The 27,471-nt window shown below is 36.6% G+C and overlaps 1 protein-coding gene and 1 long non-coding RNA gene across 4 annotated transcripts; both read right to left on the bottom strand.

Annotated features, from left to right (window-relative positions):
* Nucleotides 1–2,665: 2,665 nt before the first annotated feature.
* LOC104232127 (uncharacterized) lies at nt 2,666–6,201 on the bottom strand. Of its 2 annotated transcripts, XR_011404309.1 has the most exons (3): nt 4,070–6,201; nt 3,790–3,947; nt 2,666–2,925 (listed from the first exon to the last, which is right to left on the bottom strand). It is a non-coding gene; the product is annotated as an uncharacterized lncRNA (long non-coding RNA). The 2 variants fall into 2 exon arrangements; XR_011404308.1 differs by having other exon boundaries at nt 3,790–6,201.
* Nucleotides 6,202–15,383: 9,182 nt separating this feature from the next.
* On the bottom strand, nt 15,384–21,515 carry LOC104232126 (probable glycosyltransferase At5g25310). 2 transcript variants are annotated; one of them, XR_712258.2, is made up of 6 exons: nt 21,356–21,515; nt 19,215–19,790; nt 18,987–19,117; nt 18,057–18,405; nt 16,163–17,362; nt 15,384–16,077 (listed from the first exon to the last, which is right to left on the bottom strand). XR_712258.2 is itself a non-coding variant. In XM_009785236.2 (5 exons), the coding sequence occupies exons 2-5, from the start codon at nt 19,632–19,634 to the stop codon at nt 16,673–16,675; spliced, it is 1,590 nt and encodes a 529-aa protein (XP_009783538.1). In that variant the 5' UTR covers nt 19,635–19,790; nt 21,356–21,515; the 3' UTR covers nt 15,384–16,672. The 2 variants fall into 2 exon arrangements, 1 of the variants encoding a protein (XP_009783538.1); XM_009785236.2 differs by having other exon boundaries at nt 15,384–17,362.
* Between the last annotated feature and the right edge of the window lie 5,956 nt (nt 21,516–27,471).

Raw genomic sequence — 27,471 nt, 5'->3', positions numbered from 1 at the left:
TTGGAGTGATTAAGATTAGGCGAAATGGTTAATCAGCCATTGCTTAACCTAGGTTTAAGAGGGGAAGGATGGTTAGAGAGAGGAAAAGAGATGAAAAGTGGGGGAGGGTTTGTCGGTGTACTAATTAAAAGAGGGGACCCCAATCAGTTGGGTTTAATTTCGCGCCATTGATGTGTACCGGTCTCATTGGTCATTTGCTGACTAGATGGACACGTTAGCGAATGTGTAATACAGCGCCTAGGGTCAAGGACAAATTGTGTTTATTAGTTATAGGTTTCAGGAGTTTGAGTGTTTAAATGGGAAAGACAAAAGTTTATGTATCGACTTTTAAAGCCCCTACAAGTTTGAGTGGTCAGGAAGCCATTTCGCCTCTAAAATTAGCATATTACTCATCTTGGTTATGACTTATGGTAATTTATAATCTTTGCAGGGATTGAAGTTGAGCTACATACGGTTAGTAGGAAAGATATCAGTCACATTTTGGACACTAATCATTTGCATCGCCTTATTAGTTCGTTTTCAACTAAAATATTCAAGTATGATACAATTTATTTACAATCGATACTAAAAGTATCTTTTAATAATCTTAAGATCTTTCATTCAAAGATGTAAAAGAAAAATTTAAAACAAAGATAAAAACTGATTTAAGCATATAAATTAGCTAGCTAAGGAGCATATGATTCAGAAATGAAAATTTGACGTTGTCGTCGTTGAGATTTCCTTATTTTCTCTTAATCCAATTATTATCTTTCTTTAGTATTAGAATATTGGAAATTTTCTTCTTTGTTTCTTAATATTCAAAGTTTTTGTTTTTATTGAGCTCTTTTTTTTTTTTTTACTATAATAGATATATTTGAATACATAACTATCACTTATTTATAATTAATATCTTATATTTAATTCATTAAATCAACTAAGCATGACAAATAAAATTAATTTAATGTAATCATCTAATTTAATGTCGAGGAATTAATTCTTCCGTTCAAAAGGTCGTGGTTGTGAAATGATGAGCCGATGCTATAGGTAGCAACCAATGGGCATGAACTTAAGATATGAAAGTGGGACCCATATATAATAATATTCCCTCTGTTTCAAATTAGATGATGTACTTTCCTTTTTAGAGCTCGTTTGACTTAGCTGATTTAGAGTAACTGATAAGCATTAGGTGCTTAAAAGCACTTTTAAGTGCTGAAGCTGATTTAAAAAATAAGCAGTTATGTGTTTGGATAAAAATGATGAAATTAATAATAACCAGCTGAAGAACTAGGTATATGAAGTGTTTTGTTTTAAAAAGAAATATTTTAGGGATAGAATAACAAATATTTTGGTCAAATCTAAAGTGCTTGTAAGCTGAAATTTGATAAGTTGGGGGAGACCAGCTTATGACTTTTGGCTTATTTTTGGCTTATAAGCACTTAACTTATAAGCACTTTTAATTTTACCAAACGCGTAGATAAGCCAAAAAGTGCTTATACGCCAGTTTGACCAGCTTATAAGCTTAGCCCAACACCCTCTTAGTCTGTTCTAAAATAAATGACACATTTTTAAATTTGAAAATAATTTAATTTTAAACTCTTCATTTTATCATTTTACCATTAATGAGAAGCTTTTATAACCACAAAAATAATATGGTCCAACAAAATTTTTACCCCTTAAACTTTTAAGAATACAAATTTTAAGTTATTTTTTTTTTCTTAAATTTTGTACCCAGTCAAACTACCTTATCTAAATTGAAACAGGGAGGAAGTAGTATATAAAAGGGTGAAATTGCCTTGACAAATGTGTAAGGAAGAGGTGAGAAGGTTTGGGTGGGGCCAGGACGTGTTGTCCACGTGAGGGAGTATTTAATGTAAGGCAACAATGTTGTATGACAAAATGTGTAGTGACGCAAAAGCAAAGGGCAATTTTGTCAACACGTTCAAAATGGAGTATATACAACAGCTACAATAGAATTCTTTTTTGACCAATTATATTGCTCCACTTTCACTGCAATGACTAAATTACCCTTGATATCCCAAGCAGGCATATTGACCTTCTGCTTGCTTATTCCCCTTCTAATAAGTACTAGTGGGGGTAGCCCGGGCCCAAAGTGAACAAAATTATACTCCTATTACTTTATTATACACTGTGTTATCCTTTCGATTCTAATTGTAACATCTAATTAACTTTACTTGTGAGATTGGCTTACAAAATTTTCAAATTCTTTATCATTTTTAGCAAGTACAAAGTGAGATATAAGAATTATCATTGTAAATAAAGGTATAATGACAATATCAACTGGAACATTTTATATTTGCTCACCAATTAGCAAAGTAAACATCGTATAACTTAGAGCAATGCTAGATAGAACTCTTTCATATTATGGGTTAAAAGCAACATATATAGTCATGGATGTTATATGATTGGCAAAAACACGTTCTTTACATCCATAGCATCGTCATACGATTAGATACTAAAGTGTTGCATTCTTTGAAACATTTAATGACGATGCTAAAGTGTTGCGTTCTTTGAAACATTTTATAGTATCTAAAAATCAGCAAAGGATGATGCATCTTTCGTGTTGTGTTTAGTTTTCTTCTTAGCTTTTTTGCTTGTGCAATTATGTACAGAGAACTCTTGTACGTGCTCGTATCTCAAACAACGAAGATCAAAAAGATAAAAGACGTCTACTAAAGTGATGCATGAAGAATAACAAAGAGCATATAACACTCTCTCAGTAGTGTAGTATTTAAACCTCTCCCTGCATTCAGGAATTAACAATATTGCATCTTACCCAATCAAGAGTATTATTGCTTGAATTTCTTATAAGATAGTACCAAGGAGGTACAGAAACATATAAATAAAGAGAAAATGGGACAATTGTTACAATCAACTCAGCATATCCAAGATCTCTGAACACTGAAATAAATCCTCATCCACTCTTTCCTGCACCAAAAATATAATTTTTTTTAAAAGAACAACTAGGAAAATTATTGCAGAACTAACTTTGCCATTTAGAGCAATGACAGTAAAGCCACCCAGAGACAAAAGAAACATAAAACGAAAAGGATAAGATTCTTTTCAATTTCAAACAGTTAAAATATGTACATAAAAGAAATGCTCATTTTTATGTAATTTTTTTTTCTGATTAGAAAACTTGGGCTAGCAATGAATATTGCACAAACCTGCAGTACGACTATGCTGTGAGCAAGTCAAGAAGCAGATATCTAATTGCACAAAGAATAAGCAAATTTTGGGAGTTTATATGCCTCTAATGGATACAGAAGATAAATAACATCTGCCTAACCATTCTAACACCAGCTTATAGATCAAAAGTTCATTTCTCAAGATGATCACTCTATAGAAACATCTAATACCCAAGCTAAGTCTCAATTTTTCCACAAGCAAAGGAAATAAAACATGGATAGTAGCAAACATCCCAGTTGCTCACAAGTTCCAGATCTCTAATTGGAACCACAGAGACATGAAAAGATCAAATCCACAGAGCCAATTGATACAAAACCTCCCCACATGATCATTGACAACTACAACTAATATGAATCATATACATTTTGAAACGGGCAAGAAAACCTATTATTCACAAATCTAACCTAATAGTCAATAGCAATAACTACTAATATTCCTCTATCTGAATTAGTTGGTGTGAGGTATAAGAACTCTAAAAAAATAATAATTTAAGGCTGCCAACACATAGGTCTAACTTGCAATTTCTTTTCTGAATGATCAAATCTCCAAATTCATGGCCGAGGGGCAGTTGATTGATTGGTTGATTTCCCTTATTGTAATTACCTTGGGAACAACTCCAGAATGAATTTTATTGAGTACATTGTAAAAGATCATTCCACTCCTTAAACCAAGCCTGAATTCTTCCTCAGAAGGTTCAGCTGGCAAATTTTTAGCTCCTATGTATCTGATGCTTACACCATCAATGGTCAACCAGGTGATCTCTACAAGTGTTCAAGCAAAGGTTAGTTCTAATATCAAAATATTTGAAGCTTACACATAGTATAAAGACTAATTTTCACCTAACAATGTTATGCTAGCAGTAATCTATGATTGCATATGTTACCTGTTATGACATGTTTTCACAGAAATCATGTTAATGCAGATACCACCATAGTGTATGTGGACGCTGATGAAACGAACCTCCTTCGAGTTATCAATGTTGCACTCAATCAACAACTTTTCTTTACTGTGGCCAACCATAAGTTTATTGTTGTTGGAGCAGATGCCTCTTATTTTTTAAAGGATATCAAAATTTGATGTTGCTGCTCTGATTTTTTGTTGCTTTCATTTGTCAACAAAAATTAGTAAACAGTCCTCCTAATTCACTGTTCTGCTCATTTCCATCAATAAATTTTCAGTTTTTGTGCCAGGTATTCAGAATCTTAACCTCATTGGCAGAAGTTTTTCTTGATTTGGGTTTCTTTTTCAGTATTTTGTAATATGCTAAAACATCAATATCCATTAGTATTGATGTTAACGTGTCGTATGAGTAAAACTACCATAAATCAGTAGGCAGCTTTAAAAAAAGAGCTGTCGAATTTTTTATGTACGTCGTAATTCCTTTCGGGCAATCTCACAAACACTTCTACTACGAACCCAATGCAGTTTATGTAACAAGAAACTCAAATCTGTTCTTACTGCACTTTGACAGAAGCAGAACAGATGAAAGTTAAAACTTATCTCAGGAAGAGCAACTTGAAGGAGCAATTTGAAAGACGCACAACAGCGAGCACAATAATATATCATCAATTAGCTAAATATTTTAGACAAAAGTAGTCTAAATATTTTATCCAAGTTCAGAACATGAGAAGGAAACATTCTGCAGATTAAAAATAGTCAGTCAAATATTTCTAGCTTCCTGGAGAAATAGCTACAAAGTTTCATCAAATCAAACACAATAGAGGATGGGGGAGACATGTAAACACTTCCAATTAATTGCCAACTAATCACTTATGATCAACGAAATTATACTTCACTAATAGAACATCAAATGTTCATATGTTATTTGTCTTCATGCCTTCAGACCCTTATTAACCAATGTTCACGTACCAATTAATAACTTTTGACAGGAAGCTACTTCGATCTCTAGCTAGTCTTTAAACCTCTTTTATCCAAGTAAACTTATCTTAGTGTAGATCTCTTAATCTTTCCAACCATGAATAGGACCCACAAGCTGAAGTTGGTGACATATTGTAGGCTAATGTAAAAGAACAATAAATTGATCAACTTTTTGCTAGTGCACAAATCCTTTGGTAAAATTGCATGTTCACTTAAACTTATAAGTATTTCATAAATTGATTTGGTCCACAACTAACTGAACAAATGTAGATATGATCTTTTATCATATAATTTGAAGTTGTGAGTTAAGATTTCTTGAAACAACATATTAAAAAGAAGTTTAGGTCAATTGTAGTTTCTTTCAGGCAATTTCACAAACACTTCTAATGCAGACGCAAAGGCAGTTTTTATAATAACAGCCTCAAATCTGTTTTTACTGCACTTCAACATAGGTCGAACAGATGAAAATTAAGAGTAAGTATAGAACAGTGAGCACAACAACAGATACCAATTAGCTTAAAATTTGACATAGAAGTAGTCTAAATTTTCTATCCAAGTTCAAATCAAAACATGAGAAACAAACATTGTTCAAATTAAAAACCCACTGAATCTTAAATCTAAATAATGGCATTAATCATACCTTTACTATATATCAGACGACAAACTGAAAGCAAAGAACTTGAGAAATCGTCAAAGAGGAAAAGAGAAACTTGAGATCAAACAAAAAAGAGGAAAGCGGTAAAAATTGCACGTAGGTCAAATGGGACGCCCTATTTGGTCGCCCCATTTAACCTATACCCATTTTTTTAAAACTTTTAACTTGCACCCACTTTTTAAATAACTTCAGCTCCCTTTCTCCTCTTCCTTTTCCTCCTCAAAGTTATATCCGCCCTCAACCTCTTTCTGAAGTCCGTAACAGTGTATCCAAGCTCTGTGATATCACTAGAGGTATTTGTGTATGAAAATCCAACACCAACAGGGGATTCCAAGAACAATAAGTTAGCTGGAAATATTAATATACACAATTATTAGTACTGCGAAGAGATTTTGATTTTCTAATTCTTTGATGAAGGTCTGTAAGTACTAGGATAAATTCAGATGTCTAAAAAGAAAAGGAAATATGAGCTAACAAAAATATTTTTCGATCTAATTTCAAGTTGGGTTGTTATTTAAAATGATCAATTATTTTAAGACAAAAACTTTAGAAGGCTCTACTTCTAATGTTGATTAATTAGAGCAGATATTTGGTTACATAAGGAAGATTATTTTCTTGACAGTATCATTATGAAGGGAAGAAGGCTCTAGAGCTCAAGTTCTTCAGTTACAAACAAAAACTTCAGCTCGTCAGTTACAAAATAAAAACTTTAGCTCTAACGCTAAAATTTGTCAGTTACAAAACAAAAACTTCAGCTCTAGAGCTGAAGTTCGCCAGTTACAAAAACAAAAACTTCAGGTCTAGAACTGAAGTTCGCCAGTTACACAAAAACTTCGCCAGTTACAAAAACAAAAACTTGCTACTTCAGTCCCGTCTACTAGAATGCTGAAGTTTTGCGTGATTACCTTTGCTACTTCAGCCCCGTATGCTGAAGTTACGCGAAAAAATGGGTACACTTGTAATATTTTTTGCAAAGCGGGCACAAATTAAAACGTGACCCAAAAAGCGGTATAGATGCAAATGCCCCACGAAAGCGAGTCAATAGTGCAACCCAAAAGCAGAGCTAGGTAGCGACGTGTCGTACCTGGAAGAAAGCAGGCAACACGCGTTGAACTATAATGTTGGGTATTTTGATTAAATTACAATTAAACCCTTCCGACCCGCTTTCTAACCGGATGTTGCTCTTTTGTTTAACCGGATGCAACTCATCATTCCCGCTTATGAATAGTAGTAACTAGTAAGGCTATCTCGTGTTACGCACGGGTCCAATAACATCGATAAACAATAGAGTATAGTTAGAAAAAAATAAAATAAAATAATATATATATATATATATATGTCATAATATTGTTGGTCCCAAATTTCTATCTAAAAAATAAATTTTGAACGGAACTTGTTTCATGATTAGGTTGCGCTAGATAGCATGACTAATTTCTGCCAAAATTATACATCTTGAAGATATAAATTTTAACATCATAACAAACTTTATTTTTCATATAATAATCCAACTAAAATATATAATTGTTCAAAAAGATATGCATATTTCAAATAAAAAAGATAGCTAGATTTGGTGTGACAAACTAAAAATTACTACGAAATTGTCCCCTTTATTTTACCACATTTGTTTTGTGTCCTTTAGATATTGGCTGAATTTTTATTTTTTTATGTTTGATCATCAAATTCTTCTAGTTATTTTTCACTTTTTGTGTCTTCCTGTGATTAAAAATTAGATGGACTCCTATTTGAAGTTTATGTTCCTTCCTTGAGTTTTCAAGTTTCTAAATTTCAAGCAAATTCATGAGATATTAGAGAAGGATGACATTTTCTAGAAATAAATTTTTCTTTCTTTTCTTTTTAAGCTTTGATCATATTAAGATTGGCTCTTCAATTATAATATCTTTCGATTCGTTGTTCCTAGGCGGCCATTCGAACAAGGGCGACTTCCCGTTTTTCATCTAGAAATTCGAGGCTTGTATTTATAGCCTCGTGATTTGACTCTTCCGTTGTGTATCGAAACCTGATGCTAGGTTCCCCGACTTCAACGGGATCAGAGCTTCGACGCCATATACTAAGGAGAACGGTATTTCCCCTGTACTGGATTTTGTCGTTGTTCGATACTCCCGAAAGACTTTGGGCAAAATTTCTCTCCATTTTCCTTTAGCATCGTTCAACCTTTTCTTTAGATTCTGAATGCTGGTCTTGTTTGTCGATTCGGCCTGTCCTTTACCACTAGGATGATATGGCGTCGACAAGATCCTTTTTATCTTGTGATCTTTGAGGAACTTTGTTATTTTGCTGCCGATGATTTGTTTTCCATTGTCGCATACGATCTTGGCGGGTATCCCGAATCGGCATATGATGTGATCCCAAATGAAGTCAATGACTTCTTTTTCTCTTACTTTCTCGAAAGTGTGTGCTTCAAGCCACTTAGAGAAATAGTCAGTCATAAATAAAATAAATTTAGCTTTACTTGAGGCCGATGGCAGAGGGCCGGCGATATCCATTACCCATTTCATGAATGGCCATAGGGATAGGACTGAATGAATTTGTTCTCCGGGCTAGTGGATCATCGGTGCATGTCTTTGGCATTTGTTGCATTTTCAAATGAACTCCTTAGTATCTTTTTCCATATTGGCCAATAGTACCCCGCTCTGATGACTTTGTGAACCAGTGATTCGGCACCAGAATGGTTCCCGCAAGTACCCTCGTGAATTTTTCGTAGGACGTAGTCGGTGTCTCCCAGACCCAAACATATTCCCAATGGTCCATCGAACATCCTTCTGTATAATGTTCCATCTTCGGCTAATGTGAATCGTGCAACCTTTGTTCGCAGAATCTTCAATTCCTTAGGGTCCGATGGAAGCTTCCCGTTTTTTAGATACTCGATATATTTGTTCCTCCAATCCCAAGTTAGGCTTTGGAGTTTATTTTGGCGTGGCCTTCTTCGACTACTGACTTTGAAAGTTGTACGACAGTCTTCGAGCTAATTTCATCATCTTCGACTGATGACCCCAAACTTGCAAGGGCATCGGCCTCACTGTTCTGTTCTCAAGGTACATGGTGTAGGGTCTATTCTTTAAACCGGTGTAGGGTTACCTGCAGTTTGTCCAAGTACCTCTACATTCGATCTTCTCGAACCTCAAAGGTCCTGTTGACTTGGTTAACCACAAGTAGGGAGCCACACTTGGCCTCGATGACCTTTGCTCCCAAGCTTTTAGCCAGCTCGAGACCTGCAATCATGGCCTCATACTTGGTCTCATTGTTAGTTAACTTAGGGGTTTTGATATATTGTCTAGTTGTACTGCCTGTGGGCGGCTTCAAAATGATGCCTAGCCCGGACCCCTTCACATTTGAAGCACCATCTGTGAAAAGGGTCTACACCCTTGAAGATGTACCCGTTTTTAACAAAAGTTCTTTTTCGACCTCGGGTACGAGGGTCGGTGTGAAGTCGGCCACGAAGTCTGTTAAGATTTATGACTTGATGGTCGTTCGTGGTTGATACTCGATATCATACCCACTAATTTCAACAACCCATTTAGCCAATCAACCCGAGAGTTCAGGCTTGTGCAGAATATTACGAAAAGAATAAGTGGTTATCACACAAATCGGGTGACACTGAAAATATGGTTTTAATTTCCTAGAGGCGCTTATTAAAGCAAGCGCTAATTTTTCTAAGTATGGGTACCGGGTCTCGGCTTCACCTAAAGTTTGACTAACATAGTAAATAGGAAACTGCGTACCTTGCTCTTCTCGAACTAGGACACAACTAACCGCAACTTCCGAGACTGATAAATATAAGCAGAGTTGCTCGTCCGCTTTCGGAGTATGAAGCAATGGTAGGATCGAAAGATACCGTTTTAACTCTTCCAAAGCCTGTTGGCATTCCTGGGTCCAAGCGAAATTGTTCTTCTTTTTCAGCAGCGAGAAGAATCGGTGACTTCGATCTGAGGACCTCGAGATAAACCGGCCTAAAGCGGCTATCCGCCCTATTAGTCTTTGTACAGCCTTAATGTTTTCCACGACCGCGATGTCTTCGATCATCTTGATTTTATTGAGATTGATCTCGATCCCCCTGTTTGACACTATAATGCTGAGGAACTTGCCCGAACCGACCCCGAATATACATTTCTCAGGATTGAGCTTCATGTTGTATTTTCTCAATATGTTGAAAGTTTCCTGAAAATGTGTTAAATGGTCCTCTGCACACAGGGACTTAACAAACATATCGTCAATATACCTCAATTGATTTACCTATTTCTTCTTCAAATATTCGATTCACTAGGCATTGGTAAGTAGAACCAACATTTTTTATCCCAAAAGACATTACATTATAACAATAGGTGCTGTACTTAGTAATGGATGAAGTCTTTTCCTGATCCTCTCTGGATTTGATTGTACCCGGAGTAAGTGTCGATAAAACTAAGGATCTCGTGGCCGGCTGTGGCATCGATCATGCGATCGATATTCGGCAGAGGAAAAGAGTCTTTGGGACATGCTTTGTTTAAATCCTTATAATCTACGCACATTCTAAGTTTGTTCCCCTTTTTGGGGACTACAACTATGTTTGCTAACCATTCATGATATTTTGAGAAGTTTGGTTACCTCGTCCTTGATGAATGCATGTTTCACCTCGGACTGGGCCTTCTCTTTTGTTTTACCGGTCTGAACTTCGGGTTCCGGCTCAATCGATGTGTTGTGATCTCCGATGAGATTCCTGTCATATCTAGGTGTGACTAGGAAAAACAATCCATGTTATTTAAAAGGGATTGAACGAGTTTTTTCCTGAGCTCGGGAGTTAACCCTGTGCCCAGGTATACCTTTCGATTAGGAAGATGCTTGATCAGTACGATTCGTTCCAGCTTCTCGATTGTTGGCTTTGTTGCATCAGAATCATAAGGGGTCATGAACGATCGAGGTATCATAAAATCTTTATCCTTGCAGATCTCATGTTCCTCTTATGGGACCGAGGTCGGTATCTGTGGTTGCCATTTGACTTCCTATTTTCTCTTTGGTTCTGATCCCTTTGCTGACGAAAGCGTCGATATTGGTACTACTTCATCAATTGCAAACATCTCTTTGGTGGTGGGTTGTTCGCCGTACATAGTTTTAATTCCTTCCGACATTGGGAATTTCAAGACTTGATAAAGCATTGAAGGTACTGCCTTCATATTATGAATCCAAGGTCTTCCGAGCAGCGCGTTGTATATCATGTCACCTTCGATTACATGGAACTTCATTTCTTGGATAGTCTCATGGCAAAATGATTTCCCCTTTGGTGGTTTCACTTGCCATGTTGAAGTCGTTGAGTACTCGAGTTGCAAGCACGATTCGATCCTGGAGGCCGAGTTGTTCTCTGACCCTCGATCGAATAATGATTGCTGAGCTACCTGGATCAATCAATACACGTTTAACTTGAATTTTATTAATAATGACAGACATTACCAGCGCGTCGTTGTGAGGCTGCTCAATCCCTTTTGCATAATCATTGTTGAATGATAAGGTATCTTTTGGTAAGTAGTCCCGAGTACGTTTCTCCCTTGTGATTGTTACCTTTCTGCGTTTAAATATCGTGCCTTGAGGAATACTGACCCCACCAACGATCATATGAATCACGTGTTGTGGTTCCTCCTGTTTGTTTTTCCTATTTGCATCCATGTCCCTAAAGTGATTTTTAGCTTGGCCATTCAGGAATTCTCGAAGGTGACCCTCGTTGAATAAACGGGCTACCTCCTCCATTAACTGTCTGCAGTCTTCGGTTCTGTGACCATGGGTTCCATGGTATTTGAACATTTGATTAGGGTTCCTTTGAGATGGATCGGTCTGTAGGGGTCTGGGCCACCTAATATCCTTGATTTGTCCAATGGCTGATACAATACCCGATGCGATGATGCTGAAGTTGTATTCTGATAACCATGGCGCTTCTTTATGCTCGATATGTTTATCGAAACCACTTTTACTCATAAGCCCTTGGGAGTTCTATCCTCGATCATTTCGAACGGGATTACGTCCCGGTCCGTTGTTCCTACGATCTGCTGTCGATGTCCCTTTGAACTCTACCGTCGGATCTATTTGGGTAGACGGAACCGGAAGGGGCTCCTAATTGATCATCCTTGACCCTGATCTTTGACTGGTATCGATTATGTACATCGTCCTAGGTCACAACTGGATATTCAATCAAATTCTGCTTTAGTTGTCATGATGATACTGAACTTCGCTTGTTCAAACCTTGAGTGAAGGCTTGGACAGCCCAATCATCGGTGACCGGGGGTTAGGTCCATGCATTCCATCTGGAACCGAGATACGAATTCCCTTATTATTTAATTGTCCTTTTGTCTCACTTTGAAGAGGTCATACTTCCTAGTCGCGACCTTTATTGCTCCGACGTGTGCTTTTATGAACGAATCAACAAGCATGGCGAAGGAATCGATGGAATTGGGCGGCAAATTGTGGTATCATTTTATTGCACCCTTCGATAAAGTTTCTCCAAACTTCTTCAACAGAACAAATTCAATTTCGTCATCTTCTAAGCCATTTCCTTTTATTGCGCATGTATAAGAAGTGACATGCTCATTAGGATCAGTAGTTCCATTGTATTTGGAAATTTCTAGAATGCGAAACTTCTTTGGAATGGGCTTTGGAGCCGCACTTGGGGGGAAAGGCTTCTGCACAAACTTCTTTGAATCCAAACGTTTTAGAATTGGGGGTGCCCTCGGTATTTTGTCAACCCATGAATTGTACGTTTTTATCTTCTTGTCATTAGCCTCGATTTTCTTTTCTACCGATTCGATTCATTTAGTGAGCTCCTCGACCATCTTCATGATGGCGGGGTCAGTTTCCGATCCATTATCGTTCAATTTCTCTGGTACAGGTTCGACCCTATGAATTACTTCCTGTGATGTATCGAGTTCGATTCTGCTTGGCGCTCGATTCAGATTTTGGAGTTGCGCTATCATAGCTTGCTGAGTCTACAACATTTCAAATATCATTCGAAGGCTAATCCCGCCTTTTTCACAACTCTGTGCATTCTGATCCGCTGCCTGGGCGTCTCTACGGATGCTATTTTTAGGGTCGGCGCCTAAATTTCCGTGAATCGCAACATGAGAGCTGCATCGACTGGATCTATGGCCGGTGGTCCATCGGGATTGACTGGATGTACTCCATTTCTCGGGATGATTATGTGCTCATTCTCGCCATGAATACTAAGGTCGGCGTCTGTATGAGTGGGTATTGTCCAAGACACTTACGAGAACAAGCATAAAGCAGTGTATGTTATGAGGATTAATACTAAGCAATCACTATTATCCTTAGCCCCACGGTGGGCGTCAAACCGTTTACCCTAAAAATTGGATAACAATTAAGTTTATGATGTGGTTTTAAGGATACATGATTTCACCTAATACCATTTGATAAATGCAAAGTATAATAATAGAAATTAACAATAATATAAGGCAAACCAGTGTTTGAACAAAGCCCTCGAGCTTGAATACCCTCGAGCTAGTTGTGCAAGAACAGTTAAAATGCAACAAGCTGATAAACAAGAGAATGTAAATTAAAGAGAGAATACTGTATTGCTTTTATCTGCGTGAATGTATGATGGTTACAAGATGATTAGGACCTTCTTTATATAGTAGAGGAATCCTATTTATAGTACAATTCTAATTACGGAAGTAAATCCCATGATTAACTAAGTAATCGTCCTTGATTTGATTTATTCCGAGATTTATGCCATGATCTTCGGCCAGCCGCGGATACCTCGCATTTTTGTTATTTTGCTTTGCTCGATGTCTGTTTCCTTTGGTCTCGATCACTACTGGCCCCGATCTTCGATAAATGCCTCGATCCTCGAACTCGATTCTTTGTCCTCGTACCTCTCTCTGGTTCGTTACGAGACCGACCTTCGACGCAATTCCCTAGCCTCGATCAAATAGTAAAATCAGGTAGGCCCGGTTCTAATTGTATACATAACTAATACTATTTTTCGGTATAATATTTATATTCGTATTTGCTAATACCTACAACTAAATATATAATAATTTTAGTTTTAAATTTTATATAAAATTAATATTCTTATCTTGTTAACTAGATGACCTCTTAATATATTAATACAGTCAGACCTCTCTATTACTACATCCCTATATAGCTGTCATTCACTAAAAGCTAAGTTTTCCTCGTAACCGATTTCTTAAGTTATACCTCTTTATAACAACTTTTTACCTATAATAGCAACAACCATATTTGTAGCAGAACGCTCTTTGTAAAATTACCCCTCTATAACAACCATATAGAATCTTTGAGATTACTAATAATAATTATAAAAAATATGCACTCATTCTTTTTCATTAAATAAAGTTTTTATCTTGCATAAGATATATGATTTAAAGATTTGCACATGATATATTTTGGACAAATTTCAAAAAATATTTAGATAAAAAATGTAATTGTTAAGTTCTTAAATTGTCTTCAAAGGAAAGCTATTGGATACCTTTTTGCAGAAAATTTGGACACGAATCTTTGCCAATTCAAGCGTTATAACTCTAGTAAGAGAATGAAATCTACAAAACAAGCTACAATTACAAAGATTTTCCATCAATGTTGAAAAAAATTATTTTTCTGGGTAGCTTTAAAATTTTTGCCTTTGAGTTGAAATCCTTATAGGTTTAGTTATGAATTTATTAATAATGTATTAGTTTTCTTTAATATTTAACTAGTGAAATATGCATATCTTTTGAGATTTTAAATTTGAATAATTATCTTATCTTTATATGTAACATTAAAAAAGGAAAACTAATTAATTTTTGGATGATTTTTATCTATAACAACCAAAAAGTATTTAAACGTCAAATGTTGTTATAGGTGTATAACAGTCATTCACAGTAAAGGCTAAAAAAATCGAAAAAAACGAGACTGTTAGAGTGTACTAACTATCTTGATGACCGCACTGAATTACACTTTAGTGCCAATCCGTAGCTTCCAAGTTCCACCCAATAGAAAAGACAGCTTATTTGTCTCTTTGGGCTGACTAATTACATAACGCCAGTTAAATGACGTAATAACCAATAAATCTGACATCAAATATGTAAAACTTTCTTTTGGAAGTTTAAAAACGAACTGTTTCTCGTTATTTTATGGCAACAAACACAATATATTCAAAGTCAATCTCGATAAACATAAGTAGCTCCAAAAAATAGTTGATAGCCAAAAATAGATCACATAGCCTTATGGTCAAAACATCTATCCTTTTAACAAATCAATGCATTAATAACCAAGATAAATCCTTTGATCAAGAATCAAATAAAAATATTTTTCTTGTTAAATGCACTCCAAAACACTGAGTAACGGTGAATAATCTTTAATGTGAATGATTAGAAGAAAGTGATCATAAAGAGGAGTCCGATAAAGCAAGATTATGAAATACGTTATTGGGTGTGTGTTTCACATGAAAAGTAGAAAAAAAAGGGAAAGAAATTACTTATAAGGAGTTGGATACTCTTCATGATACGATAGCTTTCGTAAAAAGTGTGCGGCCTTAGCCCAAAGCGGACAATGTCACACGCAGTTATAACCGAACAACTGGTATCAAAGCTAATGACTTGGTAAGACGAGTGTAAAGATGATAGTGTAGCGCTGGACCCAAGTTTAGTACTTTTTCCCGTTTACATATAAGTACAACAAATGCATGTATACCAGTATCTAATTTAATTTTAGCATTCAACAAAATGTCACACAAACCAAATAATAATTTCCCATATGTGGAGATCAAACTGTAAAACTAAATCTTCTACAGTGTTGATACAAACATCAATTGGAATCTAAACTGGCACTTCATTTCTGGAGAAGAATAAATAATCAGCAACACAAATCTGCTATCAGATATACATGATAAATGCACTTTGTTAGAATAACTACCTCATATCTGAGACCAATACTGTTCTGAAAAATGAACTCAGTTGATCTTCTATGCAACATCGCAGATGCATATAACGCACGAAATGAACCCCTGAGAGAATATACATGTTCTAATCTGAATTAGTAAGCAGTAACTGTGTAAGCTCAGATCAATCTCATTCAGTCACAGGCACAATCTCATCTATAAATACACAACAACCAACGAAGAGGAGTATCGGCAAATATTTCATTATCTCGATCTTTCTCTTCTCTCTTCACTTTCTTCTTTCCTCTCTACTTCTCTTCTTTTCTGTCTTTCTTTCTCCTCCATTCTCTCTCCCTCATTTTTCTTTTTTTCTCAAAGTAATCCTGTAACTTGAGAAAGATTATCGAGATACACATCAACATAGCGTAGTTTTATTTCAGTTCATTTCCCTGGGATATCAATGGACTACTCCTTGTCTTGCATCGTTCTGCAAACTTGAGATCATTACAGAAAATATTTTGAATATCTGGAAAATCCGTGAAATGCTCATGACATTTGGACAAAAGTTTTACCTGCCATTCTTGTCCTTCAACTATGAATAAGACCAAACTTGCTAGGTTTGAGACTTGGGATATCAACTATCATTATCGGAGTTAGTCTTCTGCAAGAAGCTTTCTTTTCGTCAAGTGCAAAAGCAGATTCTGCCATCAGTGATAGCTTTATTGATTCATGCACATAGGTTCTCTCCCTTACTAAACTCCTTTCTAGAATGGCAGCCTCTCCCCGACTGCTAATTTTGATTTCTAGCTAAGCGGCAGAAGCATTCAGTACTTGAGGTTGTTCCAAGTGTATAGTGAAGAGAACTTAGTCAGCAGCAGGCTCTCAAAAAGTTTCGCACTGTCAACCGCCAAAAAGATGAGTCCTTAAACTCAGATATTCTAAAGAAGTGGTAGAGGCATTCAGTATCTGATATCATTTCAAGTGCACAAGTTAAGAGAACTGAACCAGCTGCAACTCTTGAAAAGTTTTGCATGTCAACATCCAAATTGATAATCCAATAGACTGTTTTAGAACTCGAGAAATTATGATATTTCTGATACTTGAAGCTGGTTGAGCCTGCTAAACCAAATTGAGTGCAAAATCATATGGAACAGATCATATCTAGTCGGTGTTGAGTTCCAAAGAAAATGCTTCTGCAACATCTTGACATTATTTTGCATGGCTTGGTAACGTCTCAGAGGTATACTTAATAAAATCTCCTTTAGCCTAGGAATATCTTTCTCAGCAACAACCACAGAAAAAGCGCTCCAATTAAGAACTTCGTTAAATGGAAGGGCAAAATTATCAGCGATGATAACTGGAACACACTCATAATATATTGCCTCGACGATCCTCGGGCTGCTAACTTCGTAACCCATTGGACAAAGGCAGAACTTGCTTGATTTCATGTGTTCGGAATAAGACATAACTTTTGAGACTCTATGAGGTAAAGGCCCATAAATTTTTATGGATTCATCTTTGTCCCTCCAATACTTAAGAAGTTTGGGACGGACCGGACCGTGCATATTTCCAGCGAAAAAGGCAAGAATCGGGCGTTGTGACACTCTTTTTCCGCCAAGGTTTCTAAGAGGCCTCCTGGGATTTCTTATCGTGGTCTCTGGAAGGGAAACATCTTTCCCTGCAACAAATATTCCTTCTGATATATCTGCATTGCATAAAGCTTTTATGGTGTTTCTACTTAGCTCATCGTGGTCCTTTAGAATATAAGGTCCCTGTAAGAATTTGTTAAAACATAGGGTAGTTAGAAAATATAAAAATATCCGTCAATCCAAGACACAAAAGTTCCGAAATCAATAACCAGAAAATGTTCAAAAACACATCCAATAATTGCAAATTCCCTCTAGAGCTGCACTGACATTTGAACATGCATACAGTGCTTGTACATGCAATTTAACACAAGAAACAGAAAGAGTTTCGTATCTCTACTATTCAGTTTCATATGCAGTAAAAGCAGTCAACTATTGGCTGTGAAACTACAAAGATCTTTCTACACTTAGAATCGTTTGACACTTGTGATTACTTCTATTTTAATATGCTTCTTTTTTTATAAGGTAAATAATTTTATTAATAATGGAAAAATCTCCCGTAAACAAGCAATATACCAAAAAGTAGGGAACCTCTCCAAACAGGGTAGAGGGGAGAGTCCATTATCCGTAGAGTTTCGAACTGCGCGCCACTAGCCCTTATTAAAGAAAGACAAAAAATATGCTTTACTGTGCTATTATATGTCAGTCTACGATGTGTTTTAATCGATTTGTTCAAAGTTTTAAAATTTCTAGCTTATCTTATTAAAGTAAGTCCAACTCCCCAGGGATACAACAAAGTAAAAGGCTTAGGTCCAAAGATGAATGCTCATGAAAGAACTGTAGCTAATTTAGCAGAGACGATATTATTATGCATACATACCCAATCATGGCAAGCAACAAGGAAGTGATTTGACCCACGTGTCCGGTTCCAGAAAGGATACTTTGCAGCTAACATGTTCACGTAGTCCCGTAGGAATACCGATAGTGGCTTAAGGTTATGTGAGTTAGGCACGTATAGTACCCTTTGTAACTGACGTGCACTATATGGAAGATAGAATAGGTGAGCCTTTTCCGGGTCCCGTGTCACAAAATGGCGGCTTTCTTCCATCAGCTTCATGAACCATCCCTCGGATGAATAAATTCCTCTAAGATAAGGTTGATGAAAAATAGGCCTTTTCCCTTCTTTGTAAATGTAAACTTTGAGTATAAGCTCCATCAACTCATAACTCCTGGAATGTCAACCTAATTGTGTTTAAAGAAAAAAACTAATTTTGAAAACATAGAAACAAATTACAAAGATAAGCTTAATAGAGAAAGCTTCAATAGCCAATGGTTGCCAGTCAATGTACAGAAAATCTGAAGTCATAATAACATTTACAACTGTATCTCACAAGACTTGGCCCATATATAATAGTGGGTAGAGAGACTTTTGAATTGCTAATATATACGATATGTTCATTTCACTACTCTAACCAATATTTTAGCTTCTGCTATGACCTACAGGTTGAAATTCATGAAAACTTCAATTTCTTGTTTTCCGTATAAGATTTTTCATTAATTAATGACATGTCAACTACTGCTTTAACAACTAGACCTTGCAAAACAGGAAACCAGAATGACGTTATGATTGTTAAGCTTATTGACAGTGGGGATTGTTAAGTACTCGATTTTAGATTCATAAACGAAAATATGTCATATCTGAGTATATATTCCAGAAAACGAAAACAAAAAAACAATCACTCTGTAACATCATATCGAAGGGTAGCATCATAACCAAGAAAATAAGCTATCTAAAACTATAATCAAATACCTCTTAAAGGCAGATACATTCCTGAACAGAGGAGTATGCAAGCCCTGATCATCTGTAACTAGTGGGGCATTCTCAATCTCTCTTTTGGCATATGCAAGTGCCTCATCCGGAGTCAATGATGATATGTATCTCTGGAATATCAATTACAGTATAAAGAACAAGATATAAGAAGGATAAACTAATTTACCAGTAATAGTCCTAAGGAATATAACACAAAAGAAAACTTACCGGCAGGTTATTGGACATATTATTAACAGGTGAAGGAGGGGAGATAAATTTATCAACTGCAGTGACATGCTTCCTATGTTTCCTCTGTCTCGAAACTTGCTCACGTTTTTCCAATGCTTGCATTCTTTGACTTAATCTGTACGTAGAGTTGATTGAAACAACTAGGGGGGCATCTTGACTAATATTGAACCGGTTATCTGGACTCACTGGAAGTTCCCTTAATTTCTTTTCATGGTTCGAATTTCGGTAAGATGAAATATCCAATGATGGAAAGAGACTCCATTCAGTCAGAGGATGAGGAAGTGTAGAAATTTGAACTACAACCCTAAGCAGTGTCAGAATAGCACCAACGAAGAAGAGCTTCTTCCAGTCAATTCTGAACAACAGAACAACAAGTATTGACCGCAACAATTTCCTCATCCTCGCCAGCAGATAAAAACTCTCACCTCTATGAAAAAAATCTGATCTTGTAGCTAAAATAAGAGATACATTTGCATATCTATTTTCAGACCCTTAGGCATCCTAAAACAGCCATCCCCTACTCCTCCAACAAGTTCCGACATCAAACACGGAGATCTGTGAAAGAAATTGTTAAGCTTAAACAAAAATTTGGGATACTATACTATCTAGAAGATGAAATATTATAAATTTTCAGCTACAGACTGACAATAATCCACTGAACCAACTGTTCACAATGCAGAAATAAAACTAATTTAAGCTAAAAGGAAAGGAAAGGAAATAGCAGCTACACAAGATAAAAAGTATTTGTTGAAAACTTCTAATCAGTTTCTGTTAACAGAGACAGGAATTACTCACCTAGTGATTCATTCGTCATTCGTCACGGTTTAAGTTAAGAAGTTTGCACTTTCTATTAAAAGAAAGTTATTCCTTGTCACTTAGAACAAGAGTTCTGTTACATAAATAAGATTGCCACAAGCAAACCAATCATTTGAAAATATTACAACACAAACAATTAGTGATACATACAAACCACCAACACCCCCCCCCCCCCAAAAAAAAAAAAAATCCCCAACCAAATAAAAAGAAAAAGAAATAGAAAGGAAGAAAAATTAAGGGAAATCCCATCTGACGAAAATCTAGAAGCAGTTGCACATAGTGAGTGCTGCGGAACATGACAACTAAACAAGCAAATTGTAACTGACTCAACTTAATTATTTAAAACAACCTGTAAACACTTGATGTTCACAACAATGCCATGACATAAGAAAATAAAGAAAGGATATATTATTCATTGTGCCCAAAGAAAAGAGACAAATATAACTATAGATACTCTCCTTCACAGTTATACACTTTGCAACCTTTAGCTTTACACTTTCAACTTAATAAATAGTAATCAAAAGCTAGCAAGACACATGATTGTGCCCAAAAACTTTCGAAAAATATTCCCAAGAGAGAAAAATAGAGCTCCTTGCATAGGGTTGAAGAAACAATAAAGTAAATACAACAGTTTAAACTTTTAGACGAGGTAGTCGCACAGCTCAACATGGTATCAGAGTAGAAAGGTTCTTGGTTCAATTATCACCACCTCCGTCACAAAGAATTTTCACGTGCTTGGTCCATGAAATAGGATCAACTAACATGTAAGAGGAGACATTAAAGATCTCCTTCCATTCCAAATAGATTGACACTATTTCCTTATTAGCCCATCCAAGAAAGAATTACACCTTTCTAAATTTCACACTTAATACAGTTTTTTATAGTCTCAAAACTATTATGACACATTTAAAACCACAAATTTCAATTTTTTATTTTATTTCTTAAACTCCGTACTCAATCAAAATACGACGTATAAATTGAAAAGGAGTGAATAATAAAGTAAATAAGAGTGTCCCTCTGAAGTAACTCAAACTTTTAGATGAGGTGCTCCTACAGTTCAACACATTAAATCAAATAAAATAATTAAAAGATAAAAATCAAGAGTCCATGGGCAAACCTCTAGATTCGTAAGTTTGAAATTCTACCATATTAATGCTACTGGAATCTTGTAAAGATCATCTCTTTGAGGTAAAAAATAACAAATTTGATGGGTACATAAAGAAACCATTGAAAGCTGAAATTTCCAATTAAAGAGTAAATAATAAAAACTCAATATATACAGAGTAATGTCAATATATACTTACTTTTTGATTTACGATCATACACGGCAGCAGACCAAACAACGCTAATTTTCGAAGGAAGGAAATTGAGGTTTTGGATAGAAGGAATTGTGATGTGAAAAAGAAAGAAACAAAAAGGAAAGAGAAGAGAAAAAGGAAAGGTGAAATGCGAAGGGGAGAAGAGAAAAAGTGGACACAGTATGCGACATTATAGGCTGACAGTTTCCATATTTATATGTTATTTTTAGTGGTTAGTGCCAGTTGTCCGCTTGGACTTTCCTTTTATAAATAAACATGAAATGAAGGCAGCTCGGTGCACTAACTTCATTGAGCTCCCGCTATGGGTTCGGGAAAGAGTCGGACTACAAGGTTGTATTATATAGTCTTACTCTGTACTTTTGCAAGAGACTGTTTTCATTGTTAGAAGTCGTGACCTCCCGATCACATGGCACATGATTATACACATGAAATACTCCTCCGATATTTTACTATACGAAAAAAGGCGTCCATTTTTGTATCTAATTTACCCTTGTTATTCAGTATTACTATATACTACTTGCTCCCTCCGATTCATAATAAGTGACCAATTTACTATTAAGAAAAATACTAAATTTTATACAAAAATACCTAGTATGACTAAACTACCCTTAATTAAATATTTAATGTGAGGAGTAAGAATTTTTTTTAGGAATATATACATAGGGGTAATTTTGTTAAAATAAATTAAATTATTTTTTGATTATATAAATGGACACTTATTTTAGATCAAAATAAAAAAGTAAATTGGTCATTTATTGTGAACCGGAGGGAATAATTATTTACAAAAGATTAAGAGTTTGCCTAGTATAATATTAATAAGGGAAACACAATAAATTATTATTTTATTAATTACTTCCGGAAGGGATAATAGTAAGGAAGAGGAGAAGTTTTATTTTGTGTCTCATACAACTTACACTAGTTTTATGAGGCTCATTTTTGTCTCACAAATTTGTGGACTCAATCTTACACTTCTGGGTCCACAGAAATTTGGGTCCACAAAACTGTGAGATAAAAAAGTTGTCTCATACAACTAGTGTCAGTTGTAATTGTATGAGACACAAAATAAAATTTTTCAAGGAAGAGTATTTGAAAGAAGCAAAAGAAGTAGGAGAGCAACTTTTTGGGAAATTTTTTTATTTTACTTCCTAATGAATAATTAGTGGTGCTTAGAGAAGGATACAATTTTTCGAAATATGATTTCGAGCAACTTTTATGAGCGTTTTGCACACATAAAATTCAAAAATAAAGTAAAATATTTATTTAAGTTTTTTTGTCACATATTTCCTTACATTACACTTAATAGTTAAAATATAAATCAAATTACATATAAAAAATTACAAATGTCTAAAAGATTACACGCCATTAATAATTACTAATTAACAACTTCACTTAGTGTGCAGTAAAATTTAGTTCAATCTTGTAATAAATTGAGAATGTCCGGAAAAATTGTATTGGTTCAAAGTTTACTAATTTGCATATAGGGAATCTTAGTATCCAGGTGCGAAGCTAACCTATTTGATATGAATTCGGCCGAACTTAGTAATTTTTGTTAATGCTTTGTATGTGTATTAATTAATCTAATATTATATATATATATATATATATATATATATATATATATATATATATATATATATATAATTGTAAACTCGATAACTAAGACGAGCTATGAATTTTATAGAATTATGGCAAATTTAGAACCCTTGCCGTCTCTATTAGTAGCTTAGTTGGTTAGCTACATTAACTTTCATCTTGTTGGTTGGATTTGATTCCCCACCTTATTATCCTTAGTCCCAAAATAAAAAATTGTACATCACATCGAAAATATTGCTATTATTACATGTCCTTTTAAATTAATTTGAACAATATCCTTTTGGAGAAAAAAAAAATGGAAACGAAAAAGAAAAAAAAAATACTTTAGCTTTTTTAGAATACTCACATGACAGTACTGCTGGCTTGATATATACTTGGCTGTCACAAATGATTGAATAATTTGAAATCTTGTTCTAAGTATTTCTATGATTCATTTCTTATTATCTTTATCCAATAAGATTCTCTTACCTGCCATGTCTCATAAGCTATATTAAATTAATAGCGATGTATTTACCAAAATGGGGCATTTAATCGATATTTAATCAATAATCTACCGAAATTGACCGCGTTTTCAATCGGAGAAGACCTTTTTAAAGTAATAATTGTCAAGACCCAAACCAATGGGCCACGACGGGTGCTTGAGTCCTACCTGTCAAACACCCCTAAGTATGCATCTAGGATATGAACATGTATAACATTTGTTGAGTTACAAGAATAATGTACATGAAAGAAATCTGCCCAAAAAGGCATACATACATATACATACAACATACGTAGGGCGAGCCGACAAGGTTGTTATAGACAACTATACATCTCAAAACTGGAAGCCGGTAAGGCCACATACTATCCAACTAGACATACTGTCTACAGACCTTTAATGGAAACATAATTGTACCAAGATGGGACTAAGCCACGTCATACCTATATATATTTATATATAAACATATCGTACCAAAATCAAAAGCAGCTCCGGATCAAGTGGAGCACGCCAACTCTCGCTGAACAAGGATCCTAAGAAGGGGGACTGTCAGCTTGCCTACCTGCACCTGCGGGCATGAAACGCAGGCCCCGTGAAATAGGGCGTCAGTACGAAAAATGTACTGAGTATGTAAGGCATGAAAATTAGTACGTAAAAGACATAGATGAAACATGGAATATAGAAACACGTCTTTAAATCTGAATAACTTTATAATTCTAAAACATTTATAATGTCATGCACGTGCGTATAAATGTCGTGCCATGCATAGGTGCGGGTGTACATTATATCATTAAGCCACCGAGGGCATCCCATCCCATCATATCGTCTCGGCCACTGTGGGCAACATCATCAACATATACCAGCTGATCAAGTGGTGGTGCATATATAACGCCGTAACCTTTTTGTGTATCCCATATACATATATTTATATATATATATACGCGTATATAACGTCATCTGGTCATGGGTCAATGCACATGTATAAATGGGTGAAATGCATGAAAAGTACGTAATAATCTCAATATTCCTTCCGGATAAACTTTTTCAATTGCGTATTATTCTGAGACCCATGAACATAAGATAATAATAATTTACATGGGGAATCAAAAATATAGACAACCCTATTATTTCTATGAATAGAGTAATTTATGAAAACTGTGCGTTTGCTCGTTTCTTCAGTATAATTTGGACCATGCCAAAAGAAAGAAGGGATGTGTTTACCGTAAAAATGGTAACATCAATTAAATTTGTAAATGAGATTCTAAAAATACATGATCCATTCCCGAGCTAGTTGTTAGAGCAGTTGATGCTAATAATACAGAGTTTAATGATGAAATGTAAGCTAAAACGAGATAGTAATCGAACCGAAGGGCCTGCTGCCCGGATGCAGGTCTGATTGATGAGGGACCTCGAGGTCGATGATAGGGTCGAGTTTGAGGTATCGGGGATAGTCGGGGATGGGATAACAGTTGAAGATATAATTAAACAAGGCTCTTTATGGCCACTACTAGGTTATAACGAAGAGCAAGTGAGAGAATGATAAATATTAAGGTGACTTCGAGCTATTACTAAGTGATAAACAAAGAACAGATAAGAAGGCAATAAAGCTAAATGGCTTCGAGCCAGTGAGGGCAAGTGAGTTAGAGAGGAGAAAGAGAGAGAAGATATTATTGCACTTGAGTAGAATGGTTGGAGCTCTGCCTTTACAGGGTGTTAGCAACTCCCTTTTATAGAAAGGGGGAAGTCCCAACTTCGTACAAGATACGCTTTGTGATAAAAGAAATAGGATGGAACAACCGGCTAACTTTATGATGTACGTATGGGCTGATATCGAGCCGCTTGAATAGACCTGATCGACCCCGAGTGTATTCCTCGGGAGATCCCTGCGTTCATCGGGGCTTTAGTCGACATTATTCTTGACAGGATACCGGCCGAACTTGAGGGGCGTGACAGGCTCGAGATCCCGGGCTTCCGGGATCACCCTTCGAGGTATTTAGTTGAGGAGAAATCGGCCTCCCAGATTTCAGCGTGCACAGATAGTCTTCGTGTTTCTTAGAGGGAAGTGATAAGAAATGATTTTGACACCCTACTTCTCGATCTTTCTTAACGACGTCGCGTTGACGGTGCAGTCCCCTTTTTATAGGTGTCGAGGCACCCTGCCTTTTCGCTTCTCTAGGATTACCCAAAATGTCGCGATTCTTTGATCTTTGTTGCTATCGGTTCAACTTCTATGAACGCATTGATTGCGCCTATTGTTATGCTTTTCGAGGGCGGTAATGGCGTCATCGGTTACTTTGCTCTTCCTATAAATGGGACTTTTCGTGGTTGGTTTTTTATCCAAATTTCTTGTGATACCCATCTTTTCTTCATTCAACACTTGTTGTATCTCTTTATATTCTTGGCAGCTTCGAGTGCATGATCCTGTTTCATAGCCTGTGATACTAGCCTTGAGTATTCTTCCCGATCTTTGGTTGATGAAATAGATTTGTGTGAGTCCCTTCATGACTTCTTCGAACCGGACCCGAATTAGGCCAATAACCTCAGGCCGCCGGGACCCTTTCTCTGCGTGAAAGCTTGGATAATATCTTCGAGCTTTATAATGGCCTTTGAGAAGAGGCTTGCCTGAGGACTCGCAGTCTCGGGACGACGGTGACTTCTTGGAGGCATTCTCTAAATGGAGCCATGGCCGTGCTCCCGCCTGCCCTGGTCATTACCCGGAATCTATTTTGCAAGAGCGTTTGTTAGGGACGCCCATTTCTTCATAAACTAGCCTTCTTTGGCGGAGGCTTTTTTGAAGCCGTATGCTAATTTGATGAAGGCATTGCTGGTCAGCTGGAGCGTTGTCTTGCTACGGCGGAGGTCTTCAAGGTTGAGCATTACCTCGAAACCAGAGGCGATGTCGGTGGTGCCTTCAATTTGGTGTTGAATCATTCCTGCCCTTTTCGTATGTAGTCGTGAGGTTGCTTCTGCTTCCCGTGGGTCTTCGGGGTTCAATGATTTCATGATGTTGGTGGGTTGTGCCCTTAGCGGCTGCTTATTCGGGGCACGACAGAGGCCGAGCGCGGCGATAGATGAGATGTGTGTTTCACAATCATGAAGGAGCTTTTATCGGGGTGAGACGGGCCCGTGCTTTTGAGGAGAGTGCATCATCTGAACCTGGCATTCCTGGAGTCCTTGGTTCCAGAGCAGCAGTTCCTTTGGGCCAACAAAGGTTGGGCCATCAGGAAGGTGCTCGGTTGTTGAGTAGGTTTGCCGGCTTCACTTCGTGGTAAGTTTCAGCATGATTCCCCCGTATCCCAGGTCTTTCCTTTCTTATAGGGTTTTCCTTCCGTAAGACTCCTACAGACCCGGGCTTTGAGTTGTTCTGTCAAGGGTCCATACTTCGGGGTATATCATAGCTCGCATTACAGAAGCCTTTTGGTGAGGCAGGAGTCTTCTTGTGGTAAGCGTTTCGCCTTTTCGACCATAGGGGCAGAGACGATCGAGCTAGGAATACCTGAAGTATTAAATGCTGGCTTCGAGCTTCGATCTAAGTGGATATAATTTATGAAGTTGTAGCTTGGTTCCTCAAGAGTCCGGATTGGGAACAACCCGTGCCCGGACTGGCATAGTACTAAGCTGGACCGAGGATGATGAAGGAGTGGTGACTTGTCGCCGATGATCGAGCCGGGTTAGAGCAGGCCTTCGAGGGATGCGTTCGTCGTAGATCTTCGGGACAGGCGCTTGAAGAAACCCATGCCAGGGGTTCCGTCCTTCTAGAAGGATTTGCTTGAGCGAAGGTAGTCGGGCGTGATGCCCGATTTATTTATTGCCGATGCCATGAAGAACGAGGCTGGACTGGTAGGCCGTAACCCTTTAGGGGTGGAGCGTAGATTTTGCCACTTTATATTTTGTTGTCTATAGAGCATGCTTGTAAATGGATTGCGTACCTTTTCGCACATATATAAAATGAGATAAATCTTGAAATTTTTCCTCCTTTATATCTCTTCCCGTATCGCCTTTGATCCGGCGGTCTGGTTTCCGTGTTTTG

This window comes from Nicotiana sylvestris, chromosome 12 (genome assembly GCF_000393655.2).
Source record: "Nicotiana sylvestris chromosome 12, ASM39365v2, whole genome shotgun sequence".
NCBI lineage: Eukaryota > Viridiplantae > Streptophyta > Magnoliopsida > Solanales > Solanaceae > Nicotiana > Nicotiana sylvestris.
Note: the sequence above shows the minus strand (reverse complement) of the source record. Positions and strands in the feature narration are given on the sequence as shown.